Source organism: Mesoplodon mirus (genome assembly GCF_964341445.2).
Source record: "Mesoplodon mirus genome assembly, chromosome: 4".
Lineage (NCBI taxonomy): Eukaryota > Metazoa > Chordata > Mammalia > Artiodactyla > Ziphiidae > Mesoplodon > Mesoplodon mirus.
This window is the reverse complement of record NC_138979.1, coordinates 150,578,616-150,603,452: the sequence shown is the minus strand read 5'-3', so window position 1 is coordinate 150,603,452 and position 24,837 is coordinate 150,578,616. Positions and strand designations below refer to the sequence as shown.

The following is a 24,837-nucleotide window of genomic DNA, read 5'->3' as shown; positions in this document are numbered from 1 at the left end:
AGGTCAGTAATGTTTGTTATAAATATGTTATTGTAAAGAACATTTTAAGTGTAAATTACTGTTATTACTTTTAACTAAAATTTATAAGTATTAACATCTGTGAATACTAATATTATTTTAAAATTTAGGCTTGAAGGACAAAGCTGTGAAACACTGTTTATTTTTCTTTCCTTTGTGAACTTTGCATAAATCTGATTGTATCTGAAGGGGTCTTTGAGAATGTGTGAGAACCTGGGGTGTCCTGGTCTTGGCAGTGCTCCTCCAGTTTGTTGTACTTCTCATAAATTCTTGCTTTTCTGTTCCCAGTGCTCTGTTAGACCATCATTCATTCATCCAAATGCTGACTCTCTTCACCCTTCAGGATTTTGACACATTGCTGATGCATGTCCTGATGGCAGAATCATTTCACATATTGAATTGAGTCAGCATCTTCACCTTTCCTCTAATCAAATTACAATTTTATTGCGAAGTAATCTCACAGGATATTAGTAGGTCAAAAGTTCAATATTATTTCCTTCAAATATGGCTTACACAATTAGACACACACACAAAAGGGGAAGAAGGAAACCCTACATGTGTCATCAATTTATGTTGTTCATTTGTTAGGTATTTTTTAGAAAGCTGACATTTATGGAACATTTTCCATGTGCCAGGCATTGTGTGAAACATTTTATGTATTATCTTATGAAATGTTTGAGCTGTCACTGTGACAGAGCTACTCTTCCTAGATTCATTTTGCAAAGGATAAGCTCAGCAGTGCTTTTTAACAACAACAATGTAACAGCTAAAGTTTATTAAGCACCTAAAGTGTTCCAGACATTGTTCTATGTGTTTTTATTTTTATTCAATCACTTAATCCTTAAGTCAATCATATGAGATAGGTATTACTCTTATGCCCTCATTTACATGAGGAAACGAATGCACTCAGTCTCACCTCTGGTTTTCCACCTAGGAAGTGGCAAAGCCAGGCTTGGAATCCAGCATTCTGGCAGTCTGATTTTGTAGCCCATTATCTTAACTGCCATCCTACTCCCCAAATTGCCAAGCTGGTACACCGAGGAGCCTGATTAGAACCCAGGCCCCCGACTTCAAAGTGTGGGACCTGAAGAATAATCTCAGCCATTTGGAAGAATGGAGAATGAGTTTATATTTTTTTCAAGTTTCCAATTTTTAATTGTGCTGAAAGAAATCAACTTAATTTGGCATTGTAAACATTTCTGTGATGTTCCTCCAGAATTACAACTGACAAACTTTTGAGATAGTAGACTTAGGTGCCCTGCTTAGTGTTAATTTTATTACTCTTATTAATGCCAGATCTTATTTTTCATATTTGGTCTGGCTCCTTAAGTGGAAGATACAGTTGTAGAATATGTTTCCTAAAAGTCATTTTTAGTATAACTGAAGAGAAAATGTTTGTACTACCCAGTGGCATATTTAGCTAAGCCCTGGGGTACCACATTGGGTATAGAATACTGAATTATATCTAGATTCAGTAAAGAGGCTTGTGCTTAGAATTGCCTCATTAGCAGGCTTATCTTCAAGTTTCAATGACTCTTGCTACCTTTGGTGACAGATATTTGTGTCCAGGAAATCAGTAGCAAAGAAGGGACTTATGTCATAAATATTCTGGTTCTAACTCGTATCATATCTTACTATTTAGTGTTTTAAAATGCTTCTCTGCTCTGAAGGTGTTAGGCTTTCCAGATACATTCTTTGTCTTTTACAAAATTTCTGTACTACTTTTCTCTAAGTTTCCATTTTGGAGTCATGCACTCACAATTATGCATACATATGTACATAATACATGAGTACATACATGTAAGTTCCTGTCTCTGTTGTTTTATACTTGACAGTACTGTTTTTATACATAATAAGAAATAAGGTTTCAAAATGGATTTCATTTTTCTTAGTATGGTATTTCAAATCTGAATTTTGGATTTCCTCAAACCTTATATATGGGCTTTACATTTATATTTAATTTCTGTTAATTTGTATGAATCATAGGCACATTCCATAATTAGTGTTGTATACTACATGTCATCACTGGATTTTATTGCCCAGATTATGACTTTAATTGTACATATACACTCTTTATTACTATTGGGATTAGAGGCCATTCCACTGTACTCACTCAGTCCTCTGTCACTCTCAGGAGCTTAAGGTCTCATGTTTAAAACTCCCAGCTGAGGTTCAGAAATAGCATCTCTAAGCTGGCATTGCAACATTGAGTTGACTCTTTTCTGTACTTTAAATCTTTTTTTTAAAAAAGTTTAATGATATCTTTGGTGTCAGCTATAAGTCGTGAAATACCAGACATAGGCTTAATTGATGTTAATGTGATATATATCTATTTAATTTGTTTTTTTTTTTAAGATGTTGGGGGTAGGAGTTTATTAATTTATTTTTATTTTATTTTTGGTGTGTTGGGTCTTCGTTTCTGTACGAGGGCTTTCTCTAGTTGTGGCAAGTGGAGGCCACTCTTCATCGCGGTGCGCGGGCCTCTCACTATCGCGGCCTCTCTTGTTGCGGAGCACAGGCTCCAGACGCACAGGCTCAGTAGTTTAATTTGTTTTTAAACCTCGTATCATACTGTTAAAATAGCTGAGGTTCATCTCATTCTGAACTGATTCCCCCTGATGTTAATCCTCAAAACAAATGGAAAGTAGATAGGTCATTTTTATCCCTTGCAGAAGTAATCCCTTGGGAAGGGGTTTGGGTGGGGGTGGGTCAATTAGCTGAATACTTGAAAATAATGTGTTCTTTTATTGCAGTTTTTTTTTTTTGGTGGGGGAGGGTCAACTGAAGGATAAGTGTTTGCTGAAAAATCTGTAATCCCATTAATTTATTTCTTACCTTATAATCATGGCACAAGTGAAAGTAGTCTTTTTGAAGATTTTTGTTGCTCATACTTTTGAACCTGGCTGAAAATTGGGCTTTAACAGTGCTGACTCTTGGGCACATCCCAGAAGTTTGTTCTATTAATTATTTTTTAATCAGATTATGATTTTATGATTTACTCCTTATCTTAAAAGCCAAATGTGGGAGAGAAGACAACTTGTGGTTATCTGAGGGGTTTTTTTAAATAAATTTTTTTTATCATTGTGTTCTGAATTCATAGCATTTAAAAAAAAATTTATTTATTTTTAATTTATTTTTAGCTACGTTGTGTCTTTGTTGCTCTGTGCGGGCTTTCTCTAGTTGCGGTGAGCGGGGGTTACTCTTCGTTGCGGTGTGCAGCCTTCTCATTGCGGTGGCTTCTCTTGTTGCAGAGCATGGGCTCTAGGCGCGCGGGCTTCAGTAGTTGTGGTGCGCGGGCTCTAGAGCACAGGCTCAGTAGTCGTGACGCATGGGCTTAGTTAAGCTCCTTGGCGTGTGGGATCTTCCCGGATCAGGGATCGAACCCGTGTCCGCTGCATTGGCAGGCGGATTCTTAACCACTGTGCCACCACGAAGTCCCTATCTGAGGGTTTTAAATAGATGGCCTTTGTTTAATTGAACTTTGGTATTATTCGATAAAATTTCAAAAATTTATATTTCTAAAACTTTATTTAGAATTTATTTTGTAAATGCTTTTAAAGTAATTTTGAAGATGTACCAAAAAAGTAAATGTAAGTCTTTCTCTACAGAAAATAGTTTTAATAGGAGTTATAAAATAGGGAATTGATTCCATACTGTATGTTGTAAATATTTGATAGACGTTTGTCAAATAAAGGATAACTTTTTGAAAGTACTTTTGGAAAGCACTCTACAGCCTACAAAACACTTATTCATTTACTTCTCACTCAACCCTGTGCAGTACATTTTCTCAGTTTTACAGATAAGGAAACTAATGCTCAGAGAAGTAAGTGGTTTGTCCAGTATCTCCTAGTAAACCATACAGGTGTGATTCCATTTCAGAACTGGAGTGAAGGACAAAGTCCTTACAGTGTTTCCCAAGGCCCAACATGATCTCCTACACTCCTCGTCCCTTACTCTTCTGACCCATCTCCCTACTTTCCGCTCAGGCTCCAGCCATGTTCGCTTCTTTGCCGATGCTCAGATTCACCTGCACACTCCCTGCTGCCAGAGTACCTTTGCGTTTACTATCCCTCTGCTCAGGCACTCTCCCCCCAGATACCCTCTTGGCTGACTACCTCACCTCCTTCAAGTATTTGCTCAAATGCCATCTTTCAGGTTAATATTCCACTTAAAATCATACCTTCCAACCCAACATGTCTCATCCCCCTTGCCCTGTATATTTTCCCCCAGAGCATATACCATACAATGTATTTATTATTTTTAGTTGCAGTTATTTGTCTGTTGCTGCTGGAATGTAAAGCTCTGTGAGAGAAGGGGTTTTTGTCTCTTTTCTTCGTTGTGATATCCCTGCAGTGCTTAGACCTCAGTGAGTGTTCAGTGAATATTTGGTGAATGAATGCAAAGCCTATGCTCTTTGCACCAGATCTCCACTTTTCATTTATTAATGATACACTTGACAAAATTATTAGTATATTTTTGCTACGAAGGGCATTCCAAGTAATACTACTTCATTAGTTTTGTGCATTCACCTTCATTTTGAATATTTTTTCTGTTGCATTTTTCTCTCATCTGTGAATATAAACCACTCTGTTTTTAAAAGTCAGCCAGATTTTTTTTTTAGAAAATGTTTGAAAGTAAGACATTATCTTTTTGGATATTAATAGGGGTAGGTAGTTCAAAGAACTAAGGAATCGTGCATTTTTTAGTTAGGTTTTTGTCAAGTCAGCTGGACTTTTTTTTTTCTTTTTACTTTCATAAATGTATCATTAAAAACCATCCTATTTTAAAATTTTATTTATGTATTTCTAGTTTTCTTGAGATATAATTGGCATATAACATTGTGTAAGTTTAAGGTATACAGTATGTTGATTTGATACACTCATATATTGCCAAATGATTACCACCATGGTGTTAGGTAACACCTCCATCTGGTCACATAATTATGATTTCTTTTTTGTAGTGAGAACATCTGAGATCTACTCTTTTAGCAACTTTCAAGTATATAATATAGCCGTATTAACTATAATCACCATGCTGTCATCAGATCTCCCAAACCTATTCATCTTATAACTAGAAGTTAATACTCTTTGACCAACATCTCTCCATTTCCTCTACCCTTCCAGCCCTGGTAACCACCATTCTAGTCTCTCTTTCTAAGAGTTTGACTTTTTTAGATTTCACATATAAGCAGTATCCTACAATATCCATCTTTCTCTGTCTGACTTATACTTAGTCCATCTTAGTTGTAAAATTTGCATTTCATGACTTGGTATTATTAAAATATTAGGAAATAATTTATTCTATTAAATATGTTATATTAAACCTTTTTCTCTATTCAGTATAATTTTATTTCTAGAGGAATAAAGTTCTAATTTATGGTTAAAAATATGGGAAAATAAGATTCAATATGTAGAATTTATTGACTCAACCTGCATTTATTATGTGCCTACCATATTCTAGAAACTTCTTTTAGGGGCTGGGTATTAAAAGAAGAACAAGACACGATTCATCGGTTAAAAAAAAAAGGTCCCAATGTAATGTGGCAAGTCCTTGAATGGAGTTATGTATAAAGTTTTATGAGGATTTTTATGTTACAGGATTTCTAAGGGCTCCATGGCTGCCATAGAGTGAGGTACTCCTATACTAATACAGGGTATATGATTATCTTCTCAGCTTTTACAGTCGTCTAAATACAATGGAAAGTAGTACTGTCATTACAGCTGGACATCTGTTATCCATGCTAGAAATGTTGGAACAAAGGAATGATGTGGCTCAGAGAGTCCCAAATACAGACTAGTGGAAAAGTTGTTACTGGTACTGGGCAAAGTGAAAAAGAAGTAGAAGGGAAGCAAGATCGAGAGAAAACGCATCTCTGTGTGTGTATGTGCTCGCATGGGTGCAGGCACGCACGCGTGTGTACCTGTGTGTGGAGGATTACCACCCTCCTTTTTAAGGAAGGATTTCTAGGTTTGTCCTTTCTCTTCTTTTACTATCCTAAAGGTCCTTTTGTTTTATGAAATTATAGTGGAAATAGGTGGTGGCTAGTTATTATTTTAATTCCTTTTCCTGAAATAAAAAAAAGTCAACCTGCTCTTTTTAATAATCTTACTGGTAAAATCCCCAGAGGGAGCCACTGTCAGGGATACTTTAGAATACTGTATAATTAATTCTTGCAGCCCTTATTTATTTATTTATTTTGGTATAGCCCGGCATGCTTCAGGAATTCCTTATACTCAAAAGGCCCTGGTCCCTATCCTCCTGGTGTCTCAGCTGTGCAAAGAAGCCCGTAGGTAATGAATTGATAGTAGAGAGATCGACTGTGTTAGAAGCTGTGGTGGCTTCTATCCTGTTGATAAGTTTGGTGTCAGGAAAGTAATGCAATACCTATAATTAGGAACTGATCAATTTTTTAAAATAAATTTATTTATTTTAAAAAGAATTTTTGGCTGTGTTGGGTCTTCATTGCTGTGCGTGGGCGCTCTCTAGTCGTGGTGAGCGGGGGCTATTCTTCGTTGCGGTGCACGGGCTTCTCATTGTCGTGGCTTCTCTTGTTGCGGAGCACGGGCTCTAGGTGTGCAGTCTTCAGTAGTTGTGGCACGTGGGCTCAGTAGTTGTTGCTCGCGGGCTCTAGAGCTCAGACTCAGTAGTTGTGGCGCACAGGCTTAGTTGCCCCGCAGCATGTGGGATATTCCCGGGCCAGGGCTCGAACCCGTGTCCACTGCATTGGCAGGCAGATTCTTAATCACTGTGCCACCAGGGAAGCCCCTACGCATTAATCCATTTTTAAATGCTTTATTTTTCTTGTCCTGACAAGTTTCAATGACCACCTTGGCATTAGAAGGTAAAGCATGAGGCAGAATTATGAAAGGTTGGAAACAGAAATATTTATTAGAAATGTGTATGTGTGTGTGCATGTGTGTTTCCTATTTTTTCTGAGTAGAACATAGTGTCAAAACAGTGTGAAAGCTCTGAATCCTGTGATTTTGACGCTGAGGCCACTATTCTGCATTAGTGGACACCTTTGGGTTTTGCTTATAGACTGGAGTGTACCTATTTGTCAGCTTTTGGGAAAGGATGACTGGAGAGATCCATGAAAGAATAATAATACATGTTGCTTGTCCAAGCTGGGAGGAATCATTAATATATTATTATTATTTAAAACTTTAATTTACCCACCTACTATTGTTCACTCATTTAAGGCTAATTTTGTGCTGTTTAAGTTTTTTTTGTTTTTTTTGCTTTTTTTGTTTTTTGTTTTTTTTTTGCGGTACGCGGGCCTCTCACGGTTGTGGCCTCTCCCGTTGCGGAGCACAGGCTCTGGACGCGCAGGCTCAGCGGCCATGGCTCACGGGCCCAGCCGCTCCACGGCATGTGGGATCTTCCGGGACCGGGGCACGAACCCGCGCCCCCCTCATCGGCAGGCGGACTCTCAACCACTACGCCACCAGGGAAGCCCTACATCTTTTCTTAAACAAATAACCAGCCATGACAGTTTACCCATTGCCCCAGTGGAGGTGGTGGTTGTTAGCTGCTACTGTTTATCACAGTCATCATCATCATCATCATCATCATTATTGTTATTGGTGAGGGCACTGGAGTAAGACTACCTGGGTTCAGATTCTAGCTGTGGTCCTTAGTAGTGGGTGATGCTGGGTAAGCGACTTAGCCGTCTGGGCCCCTGTTTTTCATCTGAAAAACTGGGATATTAATAGTGGCCACTCATAAGGTCTTCTGAGGATTAAAAGGGATAATGTGTGTCAGGAGCTTAGCACAGTGCTTTGCAGTAGTGAATGTTCGTTAACATTGTCATCATTCTTTTTACCTTGAAATATCAGTACTGGCCTTATCTGCTTTACGGTTTGTTGTTTAATTAATGCACCTTGGTTTCCTTCTTTTGATACTATTTTTATGGTGTAGTAGTTCTACGAGACATGTTTTGACCCTAAAAAAAAAAAGGTGTATGCTAATAATCAGCAAAGTGTTTTTCGATCTTCCTAATAGACTGCGAAGAGTTCTAAAAGCAGCCAATTCTACATTCACATATTTATAGCCAAGGCAGAGAAGGAATGCTTTCACTGTTGTAGGTGTTGCCAACGACCTGCCTTTGCTTGAAAATCAGAAATTTTCCCTGTTAGCTTTAAATAAACTGAGAAAGAGAATTTCAAAGGTGAAGGAGATGAAAGAAGGATTTTAAAAGTTATTACTTTAAAAACAGTGGTTTTCAGCTGTGGTCACACATTGAAATCACATGAGCTGCTTCTATAAAATACAAATACCTTGTAGTGGAAACACACCCCACTACCACCACTATCATCAACTACAAACTTTTTTGGAACCCCTATTTTGAATACAGTAATAAAGTAATTGGAACGGTCAGGTATTTAATACTTATCTTAGCTCACATGTCAGTTTCTTATTTGCTTATTAACATGGAACTATCTTGTGTAACCAACATGGTATACTTGGGTTCAGTTCATAGTACATGAAGCCTAATTTTCTTATCTGATTCATTGTAAGGATTTATAGTGGTCTTCGTGTTGTAATGAAATATTGTTGGCTATGTCTGTGATTTTTTTTCTCAAGTGTCAAAAGCAATTCCTAATGGAAGCATAGTTCCACAAATAAAATAGGATTCTTTTTAGGTTTTTTGAAATAGGTACAACAAAAAGGGAATGCTACCTGTTGTATCTATGTTTAGAAGTAAAGTTGGTGGCAAGGGTTTAGACAGACCACATGGACAGGCTATTAGGCATTTTACCACATGTGCTAACATATCACACTTTAGTCCTTCAAGGCTAAGTCAACTTAATATTTTAGTGCTAAGCTCTTCTCTGTGCTGTGAGACTAATTTTCTGTAAATATATTCTCATATGCATATGCAGGTACAATTTTCATTGACTTTGTTGAAGTTTTGGAGGGTCGTTTGTGAGGGACTGATCGCATACTTGGATGGGGATGTGTTCACCTTAAGGAAAGTTCTAAAGGATGAGGTGGAAGGGATCAAAGACCACATTTACATGCTCAATCTCTGCAGGTACCTTTATTTTTTGTGAGAATAGGGGAAATGGATGTAGAAGGGCTAAGTGTGTAATATTGTAGGGCATTTTCAGGTGAAAAGTATTGTTAATTTAGAAGAATATGTTTTCCATTTCTTTTGAATGGGAATAACCAGCTATAAATATTGTTCATCAGGAGCTCAAAAAATGTTACTGCTTAGCTTCCAATGCAAACATGACCATTTTATGGAAATTTTATCTGTATGCATTTAAACAGCTTATGTGTAAATAACTTATCAGCCCACATTTTTTTTTTTTAAACCAATCTGCTTTCTTCCTGTGATATTGTGTCTAATCAGTTTAATGTTGTGGGCCTTCTTTATTTCCTCGGTTGGCACATTTGCAGGTTGCAATGATTTTCAACAATTTCATTTGACTGGAGTCCCAGAGCACCAAACCCGAAGGACATTGGGCTCATGTTCTATTTCTTGTACCTTTGCTACTTTCTGCTTTGCAAAGTCTTGACTGAGTCAGGCCCCAAGGGAAGATGGGCTGATACTGGATCCATGACTGTATGCCCCAAACTTTAGATGGGATGGAACAATGAAAGCTCTTGATTAGGGAGGAAGGAGCTTCTGCCAGTTATAAACAAATAAATAATAAATAAACAACCAGCCCTTAAAATCATAATGAGGGTGAGGGGACAGGTGTGTGTGTGTGTGTGCGTGTGCACACGTGCACACGTGTATGCCTGTGTAACTAAATGTATATAATGCCTGTTGACTGTTCTTTAGACACAGGAGAATCTTTGTCCCTTAATCTGTACTTGCAGCCTCCCTCTACTGTTGAATTCTGTGCCCATTTTTCCATTACCTTTTGCACTTGTAAATTTTAAAATTATTTGGGTATGAACACCTTGGAGGTGAGAGTAATCATTTCCCCAACTTACGGATGAAAATTGATAGGAGGCTGTTGAGAGATGGTGATAGAAAAGCACGTGTGAGAAAATGACTAATGCTGAAAAGGAAAGAGAAGGACAATACAGTGAGAAATGCACCTGCCAAGAGCATCGACCATTTAGCTGGTCAGTACATTATTTCCTTGGGTGAGAAACATATTCTGGAAATTAAATTAATTCTAAGAGTTTTTCCAGAGCAGTGGAATCTGACCTTATGGAATCTTATCAAGCTGGGATCATTAGATCAGTTACTCTCCCCTTTAAATGAATACTAACATTGGATGGATGGGTTGTTGTGCTAATGACCTGCATGGTATTATATAACCACTTACTGATTCCTCATTATTTATGGTTATGATTCTGTGGGATCCCTCTCCTGCTGTTAGGGACGGCCTGTGCAGGACAGAGGTTTCCATTGGAAGATAGATGACACAAGCATCCATTGCCTGGTTTGCTTTGGGATTCTGCGATGACCCTTAATTTTTCTAGTTTACATTTATTTTGAACGTCTATATATATTTTTCCTTCACTGAAGTTACTAAACATTTAGATTTTCAGGTGGCTTGGATTTGGGAGGTGGGTAGCTTTGAGTTGTTAAAATCTAGTGTTACTGCATGTGGTCAAAATGTACTGCTTGTCTGATTTCTTCTTTTTGTCATTTATGAGATTTTCTTTATGGCCTAGTACCTGATACATTTTACAAATGTTTTTTTTTTTTTAACATCTTTATTGGAGTATAATTGCTTTACAACGGTGTGTTAGTTTCTGCTTTATAACAGAGTGAATCAGCTATACACAAATGTTTCTTTAAAAAGAATATTTGTATTGCTACTGGGACTGGTTCCATAGACATTAAACTTGTATCACTGGAACCTTCTGCACTACTCAGAGTGTTCCTTCTCTGATCCTGGCTGGTCCTACCTTTTCACATTCTACTTTTTTTATATCCCACTGGGTCTAGGGAAATGAGGGCAAGGAGGGTGGGAGCAGCACAGCCATGTGGGGCAGTCTGAGGGCCAAACATTATAGGAAGAGCCCTATGCTTGGACTGTTGTGAATTAGGTCATCTTTCAGCATGAATGCAAACACAATTTTAAAAAGTTGTTGTAATGGAATTGGCTCTTTCAGGACACCATTCCCCTTTTTTCTTTTGGTCAGTCTTGATTACTTAAATTCTTTAATTTAGGTGAAGGAAGTTATTTTAGAGGAATTTAGTCTGTGATAAAGGATAAAGCATAGCTTGTTGCTGTATGTGTTAATTTCTGGGGAATGGGCTAGAGGGGTTCAGCATGATAGTTTATAATGAGGGCATGTTGGAAATTAATTGGCTGATTTCTTCCTGTGTTCTTCCTCTTTTCTCTTTGTACATACCCTCTTTTATGGAATATGGTATTACTCTTGTGTTTCACTGAGTTTGATTGTTGCCCAGTGGTGAAGAGTTCAGGCTTTGGAGCCAGTTTGCCTGAGTGGGAATCCTGTCTCCACTGCTTATTAGTTCTAAGACTCTGCACAGGTCACTGACTCTCTCTGTGTCTTGGTTTTCTCATCTGTTAAATTGAAAATAGTACCTACTGCATAGGGTTGTTGTCGGGACTAAATAAGATATAATATATGTAAAGTGCTTAGAATAGTACCCAGTAATAGTGCTCAATAAATGTAAGCTTTTATCATTATTCCATTGGTTAGGTAGATAGCCTGCCTCACATTTGTCTATGACATTATATCAATTTGGATAAATAAAGAATACATTTCAACTGTCTAACATTAAGAAAAAGAGCTAAATGTTAACTGCCTGAAATTTTTTAAGTAGCCAAATGTGAATCTCTTGAGTATCATTGCAGTGACCACAAAGAGTAATCATTGTTGTCACTGCTTAAATGATGGTTTGCTTTTTGGAGGAAAAACTGTCATTTATAGATGCTTTTACATATGCTGAGTTAAGGAGTTCTCCATGTACATGGTCTGATTTTTTTAAGCATTATTAAAGTTACTGTATCAAAAGTAGGATTAATTAAAATTTGTCCTGAAGACTTTAATGTTACATTAATAAGCCTTTTCTTGTTCCCTGTGCATTGTCAAAACTCCCCTTCAGATTTGAGGTATAGAATCTGATTTAGAACTTAGAAGACTTCAGTAATTAACCATGATGGTCGTGTACATATAATTAGCCATTGGTTAATGATATAGTCATGTTGATAAACAGCCTTGTTTAGTTTTTGTTTGTTTATGTAAATACCTGAAGCAAATAGCAATGAAAGGGAAAGCTTGGTTTGTCTAAATTTAGTTCTTATAAAGCTTAAATGTTTCAGAAGTGATTAAGTCTAGGGTCATAGAATAAGACATATGTCATGGCTGAACTCAAGTCCCCAATTCTTTGACTATAAGATACATTAGGCCTTTGGGGATTTATGGGGTGGTGATGGAAGGGGCAACTCACTGGTTGAGAATAATTTCTAAATATGTAACTTGTTTTTGCTGAGAGTAGCAGTGGTGCTATATACCTTTAAAAACATCGACTACTTCTTGTTCCCTTATATCTGGTAGGGAAATGCTATACTTTCTGATGCCCATTGCACCTCATCTAGGTTTACCCCAAAGTTGATATCAGTAGGTGGTGTTTGGGGGGAATTATCCATGAGGTCCTGGGTACATGGGCTGGCGCTTGGGTTGTGGGCTGTGGGGAGGCAAGGGGGTTGTGCGCTGTGGGGAGGCAAGGGGGTTGTGCAGAGGAGTCATGTAGATCCTGTGACTAGGAATCTAGCCCTCTCTCCCTGCTGCTGGTGGCTGTAAGATGGGTGCTGTTAGCCGTTGCACTTACCTCCAGGGAGCAGGTGGCCCACGCTGTGAGGCCACTGTAAAGCACTTACTGGGAGGCTGGCAACTGAGGATGGTAGCAAGTGACAGGCCAAACATTGTTCAAGTCCTTCTTGAGTCGTACAGAAGGAATGTGGGAGTGTGGTTAGAGACCCAGGTGCTGAGCCCAGCTTCATAACTCATTCATTGTGGGACCTCCATGATTGTCTCTAACTTTCTCTGTGAAAAATAGAGAATAATAATATGATGCCACCTGCTTACCTCAAAGAGTGTTCGGAGGATTAATGAGTTAATCGCCTTGGATGAAGGCAGCAGAGGTTCTCTTGTTATAATTTCATCGCCTTTCCAGAGAAGCTCCAGTTTGGTGGAATAAAGTAGTGGAAAGAAGATAAGAGTGGAAAGAGCTATCGACAACTTAGTTGGTGTCTTTCAAGTCTGACTGTAGGTCAGGTTTCCATTCTCGCTGGGGAATTTTAGTGTAAAATTTCTACATATTTTTTAGAAACGACACCAAACCAAATGTCTGACCTGCTGCCTGTAGGAAAAGAACAGATGTTTATTCTGAGAACATATTAATAAAAATGTTAGTGGTTTTCTCCCCCCCGTAAATGAAGAAGATGGGTCAAAAGGGAGAGCCTAGATTTTAGTAGAGTTTGCTCGCATTGTCCCATTACTGACGTGCCCTTTTTGAGAGAGTTGGTATTGCTTGATTTTGTTGATTTTTCGAGTTTCTTTGACAAAGAAGCGTCATAGATATCAAGCCAAAACAAAACAAGAAATATAAACTCACACACCCAACAGTTGCTTTAAATACCAAGGATGTCAGCATGAAATTAAAATGAATCAACTGACATTTCTGCTTTGAAATTATTTTAGTAAAATTAATTTAAACCAACAGTGAAAACTTCTGTATCTACCTTATAATGGAAAGTTTGACCTTTTTCAGTGTTTTTGGCTTAAGGGTGTTGACATTGGGGTGTTTTTGGTTAAAATTTGCTTCAACTCTCTAACAGCTCTTGGGATTTTGGTCAATCTTTGGTGGCTGAATAGCAAATGCTGTCAATTGTGTTGGTACCATGTAGTTTCCAAAGACAAGGTCTCTGAAGTAGTGGATATGGTATCCCCTCCTGCCCATGTGTAACTGTTTAAAAGAACACTGTTGTCATGTGAATTCTTATTTTTTTGAGCTTGCTTTTGAAGTTAACTTTCACAGAGAATTCCTGTTACCTAGAAATTGATGACAGACTTACACCATTTCCTTTTTTTTTCTTAGACGTTCCATCCTCAGAGCAGCCTGAACTGTTCCTAAAGAAACTTCAGCAGTGCTGTGTCATTTTTGACTTCATGGACACGCTATCTGATCTTAAAATGAAAGAATACAAGCGCTCCACTCTTAATGAACTGGTGGACTACATTACAATAAGCAGAGGCTGTTTGACAGAGCAGACTTACCCTGAAGTAGTTAGAATGGTGAGTTTCTTTTTTTCGCCGCGGACACATTTAAGCACCTTCCTTAGGGACTCACAGGTGTATTTACTGCAGGGTCAGGTCACTGGAGGTCACCTCCACAAATGAGAGCCAACCTTCTGAGAGCTAAGCACAAGTAGTCGGCACAATACTAAAATTTGAAGAGCATGATTTCATGAGAATGAAATCCAGAACTTTTCATCTACAACAGTATTGGAGGAATCAGTGACTTCAAAATACGAAGCAAAGATTGCCAGGGTGTTACTGGATTTCTGGCATTGGGAAAAGAAAAGACACAGGAGAATCAACAAAAGTTTTAGATCTGTGTCTGAAAAATATTCAAGCCTGTTGGATGTCTTGATTTTTTTTTTCTCCCTATTCACTGTGGTATATTAGAAATGGCTTTAAGCTTAATGAAATCGTGGTATGTAGAATCTAGGTAAAGCCTCTCTTGGCTTTATAAACTAATCATTCTCTTTATAATCTTAAAAACAGGAGTGATGTCTTTCATTATTTTTGAACAGCGTCTTGTAATTTGTGTGGTCGTTAAGAGTTATGAGAAGAAACATTGTTAGCATAATACAAGTAATTATATTCTTATTGTGTCAATAATTATATTAGTTTTTCAGAAGCTGAGCCAAAATATAGTTTTCTGTTAGATTTCTGTGGGAGGGTTGCCTTCCTTGGCATCCTAGAAGATCTTGGACCTAGAGAGCACATGATATCTGGAGGAGGTGGGGCTGGTCTACTAACTTGAGAAGTTATGCTGAAGAGATCCAAGGGGGTCAGTGCATCATGGGAAGCCCACTGGGGAATCTCGCCCACCCTCTGTGTACTGCTGAAAATGTACTTAGCCTTTCTTTTTCACTTTTATCACTTGTATTCAACAAATGCAGAAAAGAGACATCTGTGATGGGGTAGTTATGGTTAAAAATGAATAGTTCAGATTTGGGAAGGGACCTGAATTATCACAACTTGAGAAACTATGACAGATATATGAAGGTCATTTCAAAACAATGTCCAATATATTCCTCAGATCCATATTGGAGTGTATATTGCATTTGTTAATTTATAGGAACGTAAAACAGGGTTTTGTATGTTAAATGTTTATATTGTGGTTCTTGAGCAGTGGCTCTCAACCAGGGGCGATTTTCCCTGCCAGGGCACCTTCGCATTGTCTGGAGACATTTTTGAGAGTCACAACCAGGGGTGGGAGGTGGGGTGCTACCAGCATCTAGTGGGTAGAGGCCAGGAATGCTGTTAAACATCTTACAATGCACAGGACAGCATTGTACAACAATTTTGTAGATTGTTCTACAACAAAGAATTGTAGATAATTCTACAACAAAGAATTATCTGGCCCCAAATGTCAGTGATGCCACTGTTGAGAAACCATGCTCTAGAGTTTGCATGTTCTCTACACCTCTTACCCTGATACTTAAGATCTTCTCTAGCCCACCTGCCTTCTGCAGAGCACAGTCCCTTGGTTTTAACCTACCCATGTCCTCAACTAACGGAGGTATCCACCATTTGTAAATTTCTTCTATATCTTTCCATGGATAGTCCATGAATATTGAAGCATATACAAGCATATATGTATAAATATTGTTTTTTGTAAACACACAAATGGTAGCATACTATACACACTCTCTGTACCTTGCTTTTTTTACTTAGCAGTATATAATGTACATCAGTACATATAAAGCTGCCTCATTCATTTTTATAGCTGCATTTCATTGTGCGGATGTGCCATAATTTATTTAACCATGAGCCCATGAATATCCTTGTACACACCTCAGTTTGCCCTTCTGCGAGAACATCTGGGTATTTGTGGATTTGTTTTGTAATAGCCCCTTTCCCTGTTCCTGGACCTTTGTGAATTCCCTGCCGTCCTGCCTTTAATTCTGATTCCCCCCTTCCTTTCAAGATCTGGCTTACAGTGCTACCACTGGTTCCTGAAAAACCCAGAGTTTTCTCCTTCCTTCACTTCTACCACTTCTTGGCAACTCACCCTTTTAGAATTTGTTCATTTGCTGCTATTTAATCCTTTCACACGTTTATCTGATTTTTCTAATTAGGCTGTAAGTACTCCTAAGCAGGAACTGTTTGGAGTTGTCCTGCACATCTCTGTGGCCTCTGTAATACCTCCTAGCCCAGGCCTACCTGGAGATTGTTGAATGAATAGATGAATTCCCTCTTAAAATAGGGGCATTTTAGGCTCTCAAATTAGGATGAAGATATTGGATGTCATTGGATTATATTCAGCTTTAAACCCAGTAGCTGGCGTAATCCAAAAACCCATTCATTCCTGTGAACCAACTTGGTCCTAAACCAGCTTGAGTCTCTCAAAGGAGACCATTTTCTCTTCTTACTACCTCCTCCCATGCCCCTCTACCCCAACAAAAGAACTTTTAACAAAAGACTCCTGGACTTCCCTGGTGGTGCAGTGGTTGGGAGTCCGCCTGCCAATGCAGGGGACGCGGGTTCGTGCCCCGGTCCGGGAGGATCCCACATGCCAGGGAGCGGCTGGGCCCGTGAGCCATAGCCTCTGGGCCTGCGCGTCCGGAGCCTGTGCTCCGCAAAGGGAGAGGCCACAGCGGTGAGAGGCCCGCGTACCGCAAAAAAAGACTACTGTCATTCGTGTGGGAATGTGTACTTTAAAATGTACTTAAGCCCTACTTTAGGAAGTATTGAATCTGTAGCATGCATGCTATTCTAGGGCATTAGATAATTGACTTTCTGGGTGATAGTTTAGGGTTCTCAGAGGTGTAATTTATTTTTCATATTTTGTGATTTGTGGAATTGCTACCTACTAATTTTGCATGGTTCCTAGACAATCTGGCATTTATAGAGAAGGAAGTAGCGTGGCAGAGTAGAAAGAGAAAGGGCTTTGAAACCACACAAACCTGGGTTCAAATGCCAACTCCGGCCATACTTACTTGCTTCATCACTTCGGACAGAGCCCTCCATCTTTGGAGTCCTCAGTTTTCATGAGGTGCTAAGAGGTATGTGGCATTGGGGGAAGGGCAGCCACAGTCCCTCCTGCCCTGCTTCACGAATTGTCCACCTGAGGAAAGTCGTGCTTTGTTTGTACATCAAGGTTCTCACCACCTCAGACACACATACAACCTAGTAAACAAGGATTTATGTCTCTTTAAGAAGGGTTGGAACCAAGTCCCAACTTGCCCTCTACTCCCTTCTGTTTTGCCACGTGTGAGCCCCTTGTGTGTAGAAATCCTGGTGCTATTACTGCTCACTTTCCTCATCTGTAGTGTACCTACCTTTTGGGTATTTTGTGAGGATTGGCGATGATGTACGTAAAGCTCTTAGAACAGTCGCTAACACATGGCAAGCATTTAATCAATGATACTGTTACTATATTTTGTGATTTCATTATTAGATACTTGACTTTATAATCATTGGGGGAAACCCAGAGTTCCTGTTTGTGGACTTAAAATGCTCTATTAGCTCGATATGCTATATCCCATTGCCTCAGTGGTCCTCAAATTCTGTAATTCCAATCCTGCCTGTTGAATAGTTACTGTCCCCACCTATTCCTCTTTCTTATTACTGTAAAATGAAACTGCTTCACTAGGATTAGTGAGGGAAATGGTAGTGCTTTTAATGAAATATCAATGAAGCGATAGCTAGGTTTTGCAAACCAGGATGAGTGATGACTTAAGATGGCATGTTCTGATGTCAGTATTATTACCAAAACCTGATGAGACTGTACTTTGAGAGTTGCTATGCCTGTTAGGGTAAGAAAAGAGCAGAAGATGAAAGTAGTCTATGAGTGTGGAAACCATTTTTAGCATTTAAAAAAAGTCTAGATACCACCTACAGACTCTTAGAATTAAGAAAGACAAATAACTCTTTATGTGTAAACAAAATAAAAAAAACAATATAGCACCTAACTCACCTGCAGAAGTGTAGTGTGGGGTAGTGGAAAGAGCCCCAGAGAGAGAAAGTAGAAGCCACTGTCCTCATTTCTCATCTTCCACTTAACTAGTGGTGAGACTTGGGTTCCTCTCTAAGCCCCAAGTCTCCGCTTGTAAATGGAGGGAGTTGGTGGTGGTCTCTCACATCCTTCCAACTCTGAAAAATACCAGCTCTTTCATCAACACAGTGTAAGAAATTTAGAATGAATTCTGCCATTCTTTTTTTTTTTCTTTTCTATTATTATTATAATTTTTCGCCGTGCTGCATGGCATGCAGGATCTTAGTTCCCCGACCAGGGATCGAACCCGTGCCCCCTGCAGTGGAAGCATGGTGTCTTAACAACTGGACCGCCAGGGAAGTCCCTGGATTCTGCCATTCTTAAAGTTTACAGAACACTGTCCAAAGTAGTTGCTCTACTCTGTAAGTGGTTTCTTCCATGTGTTTCTTTCTCATGGGGTCACATCTGATGGAAAAATGAGAACCAGGACTGTTAGTTCCTTAGGCTTTGGCACATTTTGCCGTGTATCATCTCAAGTGTCAGGCTTCTGTCTTTGAGGCAGTATTTTTACCATATTATGCTCATGTTTTGTTTCTGGTTCTGTTGCCACGCGTCCATTTAAAAGATTTCTTAGAATTTCTAGCTCTCCAAGTAATTTTGGGTTAATTTTTTTTTTTTTACTCAAACTTAAACTGTATTTTATACTCTTTATATTCACACCTCTTCCTTTTCAAAACCATCTCTTTGGGGGATAGTTCAAATGTGAGAGGAAATCTTAACGGGTGAAGACATCATTTTAATTAATTCCAAGTAATGTTTATTGAGTGATTTAGAGCCATGTTTTTACATTTTGATGATTAAAAAAAGACAGGACCCTGCTCTGTCAACAAACTCACAGTCTGGTAGAGAGGGCACTCATGTGAACGAGTAATAAAATATGTCATACGTGCATTAATAGAAGTATGTAGAAGGCAGGGAAGGAGTGGAGCAAAAGGGGGGTTAATCCGAGGAAGGTAGCGGTGGTCAAGGAAGGCGTTACAAAGCGAGGAAAGCCCGAGTGTTAAAAGGTGAAAACATGTTTTCCAGGGACTGAAATCGTGTTGAAATGAAAGAGAGAATTACACGATGCAAAGGAATTCCCAAAGCGCAAGATATATTCAGAGGAACACAAGCAGTGCTGTGTCGTTACAGCATTAAGTGCGCGTGTGTGGGTTGGGGAGTGAGAGGAGGTGAGTGGTGGCAGTTGAAGATGCAGATGTGGACCAGAAGATCCTGCAAGAACCTCACAGACAGTGGGTAATCACTGAAAAGTTGTAAGCAGGGGAGTGACACGGTCAGCTTTGTACTGTAATGGCAGTGAGCCAGGTAGATTGGAGGGGGCTGAACTTGAAGGCAGAGAGGAATTGATTAGGGGCCTGTTGTATTAGAGAAGTTGTAAGAGGGCCTCAACCAAGCACGGGGTGAAAGTAGAGAAGATGAGGAAAGGATGACATTTAAGACTCACTAGGAGGTAAAACTGAAGGCACGTAGCATTTGCATTGATGTTTGGAGTGAGAGAGAGAGGAAGGAGTCTAGGATAGCTTTGGGAATTAGGTAGTCACGGTGCTCCTATTTGAGAAAGGTACAGCAGGAAGGGGAGCAGGTTTTTTGGGTAGAAGCTGAGTTGATTTTTGATGTGTTAACTTTTTTTTTTTTTTTTTTTGCGGTACGCGGGCCTCTCACTGTTGTGGCCTCTCCCGTTGCGGAGCACAGGCTTCAGACACGCAGGCCCAGCGGCCATGGCTCACGGGCCCAGCCGCTCCACGGCATGTAGGATCCTCCTGGACCGGGGCACGAACCCGTGTCCCCTGCATCGGCAGGCGGACTCTCAACCACTGCGCTACCAGGGAAGCCCTTGATGTATTAACTTTGAGGTTACAGGAGTCCTAGATGGGAAAGTTGGAGATGGAGATTGAGATTGGTAATTATTAGCATGAGGGTAGAGCAGGGGGGAAAGGGAACAATACTGGGACCCCAGGTGATGCAGAGAATCATTGTGCTTCAGTGCAGTGGTTCGGGGGAGGTAGTGGGTTGTATGTGAAACATGAGGAAGTTGAAATGACGGCTGTAGATAATGATTGCACGTACAGCGGTGGAATCTTGGGTGTACTGTCCTCATTAGAGTAAAACCCTATCACTTCTTTCCTGCACAAAGTATACCTTGTTGCACTGGTCGTTTGCTGTTATTATTTTCATATTTTCTCTTTATATCTTGGCTTTTCTTGATTTCAGAGTCTGCCCTATTCCTACCTCATCTGTGGTTAAATCTCTGTATATCTCAAACTGTAGAATATATGATTTTCCAAAGCGAATGTAGTTTTAAGATAAAATATGTTGTACAACTCTTTCTTCTTTTTTCTATTGAAATCTTTCCTTGAGTCCTTTATATTGTTTCTTGGCCACACATTAGCTTCATTTTTTCCCACTCTCAAATTATATCCTGTCACTTGGTTATCTAAGTGCTTTATCTTTTATACATTCTGTGACTTAACTGGAAATCACAGCTCTGGTTAGCCTCTTAATAGGATAATATGGATTTGTAGAAAAATATGACGTCGCAATTAAAGGTCTCAGAGTCTGCGTACACAGACTCTTAGGAATGCTTTGTTAACTTCATTGCATCCTCTCTTGGCTAAAGGATGGAGGATTTCTTTTCATAAAATAACAGCTATCTAAAGGTAGCCTTGGGAATGATAACTACCAGGGGGGATATGAAATTTCCATTTTTCATCCTCTTGCATCTGATAAGGAATATAACTGTACATCCCGGCCAGAATTTGCCTTGGAGGTGATTCTTTAGGCCCAAAGGAGATAAGATCTTTTGGTGTGAGCCATGGATGTGGGATGGGGGAAGGTGGGCTGCTTACAAGATTGGAAATATAAATAATGGGAAAGAATTGAGTGACATCTGGGAAAGTCATTTAGGAAGTGATGAACTTATTGGGGAATTTTTATGGATAGGGTAAGTCTAAAAGATAGGACCTAAGAATTAAATTAGAAAAAGAATTCCTTGGTACTTTGAAAAGAATTTAAGGTTATGATGATGAAGATTACTAAAAGGTATTTTTAGAATGAGGTCAGGAAGAATTAGCATCTTTGGGTGTCCATCAGTTGGTTTCATAGGGGTTAGTGGACCTCCTGATGTTGAGTGCAAAATTTTGTGTGTTTTGCCTATTTTTGTGGGAGACGATCTGTAGCTTTTGATTAAATTTTCAAAGATATAATCTGACTCCAAAATGGTTTAAGCTCAATTTTTACATATGCAATGCTCTGCTTGATGCTGCTCTGTTGGAAAATATAGGATGAGATTGGAAAGGAGCAGGGTCTTCCCATTTATGGCAGTAGCTAAAGATGAAAAATGAAGTTGTAAGAATGATTTCACCAATGAAACCATCCGGGCCTGGAGTTTTCTTTATGGGAAGGTTTCTGGCAGTAAATTCTTTTTTTTTTTTTTTTTTAATTTATTTTATTGAAGTATAGTTGATTTACAATGTTGTGTTAATTTCTGCTGTGCAGCAAAGTGATTCAGTTATACATCTATATATATATATATATATATATATATATATATATATACACATTTTTTCCATACTCTTCTCCATACGGTTTATCACAGGATATTGAATATAGTTCCCTGTGCTATACAGTAGGACCTTGTTGTTTATCCATTCTCTGTATAATAGTTTGCATCTGCCAATCCCAAGCTCTCAATCCATCCCTCCCAGACCCCCTCAATTTCTAAAATACATGTCTGACTATTCAGATTTTTTGTTTTACCTTGTGTCAGTTTTTGTAGGTTTTTATAATGGTTATACAGTTTAGAATTGTGGTTGAATACTTAATCCTTAGAGGTTCTTCATAAAGGCGTGCACCAACAAAAGAAGGTCACCAGCACCTGTACACCTTCCATTGTTAGCAGCATAATAATCTGCAGCAACTACTGTGTGGATGAATTCAGTCTTAACAACAACCTTGTTTTGTATTATATATTATATAATTATTTTATTTTATATTATATTATATTTTGTTAGAGTATTATTATATATTATTTTATAGATGATGTAAAGGAAGTAGAGAGGGGTTAAGAAACTTGCCCAAAGGTACTCACCTGGGTAACTGGCAGAACTGAGGTTTGAACCCAGTCTGTCTGGCCGCAGGGCCCATCCTCTTAACTGCTGTGCCGTAATGCTCTCCTGGGATCAGTCTTTCTAATAGGAATGAAGACTAAAATCTCTAAATGTGGACTGTTGCCTCAGTACTGTGTTCTCTTCCTGAGCCCCTCTAAATAGGTCATAACGCCTTGATGCTCTCCCTCTACCTTTTCCTTGCTTGTTATTTTATCAAATAATAGGCTCTGGGGTTAAATGTTTGTTTTTGCTTAAGAAACAGCTTCCCTTTCACTCCGTCTCCCCCCACCACCTCACTGCCCTATATATAATAACTACATTGCCTTTGTGTTATTCTCCAATTAACATTTTTTCTCTGCCCTACCACTCCTTCCCAGTAGGCATGAGTACGTGGTGAATGGGGGTGAGGAGGACCTCAGGAGGAAAGCTGTGTAGTTCAAAAGTCTCCTCTGTTCCATCCTCGAGATGGTCGTATCCCTCAAGTTCATGTGCTCCCGCCATGCTACTTCTCTCTTTGCCCCACTGTTAGAAGCAGGCAAGCTATGTCAGCAGCCAAGGGATCCCTAAATTGCTTGGTTAGCTTGGATTGGAGCAAGGGAGCTAGATGACTTAAATGTCCCTCCATCTCTATGATGGCCCCTGATCCTTGGAAGCACTTAACATTTGTACAGCCTGCTTTTCCTTTTTGTGGTCCTCCCTGGGTCTGTGATATAGATGGAATGACCTGGGCCACTTACCTAGCCGTGTGATCTTAGCTGAGTCTTAATCCTCTTGAAGTTGTTACCCACTGTAGCTTTATAAAGGTTGTTGTGATGTGGTTACTGTTACCATTATTCATAGTACCACCTTTGCCACCTCTGCTAGACTTAACCTTTTTTGTTTGGATGGATTAATCAGTTTTTCTGGTTACAGTGAAGTCTTGCTAGCCTGAAAGCTTTTTTGTCTCTTTAAGATGACTTTCCATATCTTTGACTGCTGATTTTAAACTTTAATTCTCTCTGGGAAATTTTATTTTCAAGTCCTTTTTTGAGGGTGTGGGGAGAGACCTGTAAATCTGCAGGTGCCTGTGTGTGTATAACTATATATATACATGTGTATATATGCTGCCCTCAGTTCACCTACATAAAATTTTTCCTGATATTACTTACATAGTAATGTCCACACTGTATTAATAATTTACCACTTCTCTCCTGCAAACATTCTCTCTTAAAATATCAGACAGGGATTTTAATGGGTTTAGTTTTAATTTAAACATTTTAAGGAGCAGATTTTTACTCAGGAAGCAATGAGCTACTCATCATTGCTGTTTGCTTCATTTACAAGCTATAGTCCCTGTGGCTTAACTGCTTTACAGATTGTTCAGAGTTTTCAATATACTTAAAATGGTTTGACAGCTGTGACTTGTCTAGCACTGATCTATCCAATACTATCATTTCACTGAGATGAGAATATTCCCCCTCTTTCTCCTCCCCCCACACCCCCAAGCTGGCAGCAGAGTTTTGCAGGATAAGTTACAGTATTGCATTCAAGTTTTGATTCCTCTTTTATCCCACCTTTTAATTTAACCTTGAAACTGAAAATATGGTTAGCAGTGTAAGCAATACTTCTGGAAAAATCTGCCAAGAAAATGGATGATATAATGATTGGGAAATACTGCCTGTGGTATATATAAGTGGGTCTTAACCTCTAGCGTAGGAATTGATGTTAGTTTATATGGCTCAGTCTTCTCTTTACTGAGGAGAGACAGAAATGAGAGAGAGGTATTTATTGGTTGATTCTCTAAGGGGAAAGCCGGTTATGCCACAGTCGTGCATTATTAGCAGGAAGAAACTGAGAAAATGAGTGTCCTCCATGTGGCATTCTCAGAGACAGTAACGCTTGAGGCAAGAATTTGGCAAGAAAACAACGCAGGTCATTTCCAGGAGGTAGGTGGCTTCTGACCAATATTAAAAGCCAAACTTGATCTGTAGATGAAAACAAGAAGAAATATGCTCTCTGGTGACTTCTGCAGAGGAAGTTGCCTCTGGAAAGTGAGGGTAAGATAAGGGACTTTAGAGTAAAAATGCAGTTACAATGATGAATAGAGAAAGGTGCGGGTTAATGTGGCAGTGGAAGAGGGAGAACGGGAAAGACCAGAGCCTAAGGCAGCGTGCGGGGGGGTGGGGGGGGTGCGGAGGAAGCAGTGCCAGGAGGGCAGAAGGTGACATACAGAAGAGAGATTGTTTCTGAATAAAAATAGGACCTGTTATAATTATTTGGTAAGTTGGAGAGTGAGTTTATTGTTTAATAAAATGGATAAGTAAGGTATTCTGGAGAGTATAATGTTTCCTGGCCCTACAGAAAGGTGGGTTACAAACAGAGAGCGGGGGCTGGGCAGGTGCTCCATGGGCTACCTTGAAATACCATGGAATTCCCCTTCCTGAAGAACTTAAGGCGTTTATGAGAATAGAGTGGAACATTCTGGAATAATGCAGGCCTCTT

General features: G+C 39.2%; 1 protein-coding gene across 5 annotated transcripts in view; it reads left to right on the top strand.

Moving 5' to 3' along the window:
• PPP2R5E (protein phosphatase 2 regulatory subunit B'epsilon) overlaps positions 1-24,837 on the top strand; it is a 159,160-nt gene that overhangs the window by 71,160 nt on the left and 63,163 nt on the right. For all 5 annotated transcript variants that reach the window (XM_082619905.1, XM_082619907.1, XM_082619906.1 and 2 more), the window contains exon 3: positions 14,060-14,256. In XM_082619905.1, coding sequence (XP_082476031.1) covers positions 14,060-14,256 — 197 coding nt within the window. The remainder of the gene's footprint in view (positions 1-14,059; positions 14,257-24,837) is intronic.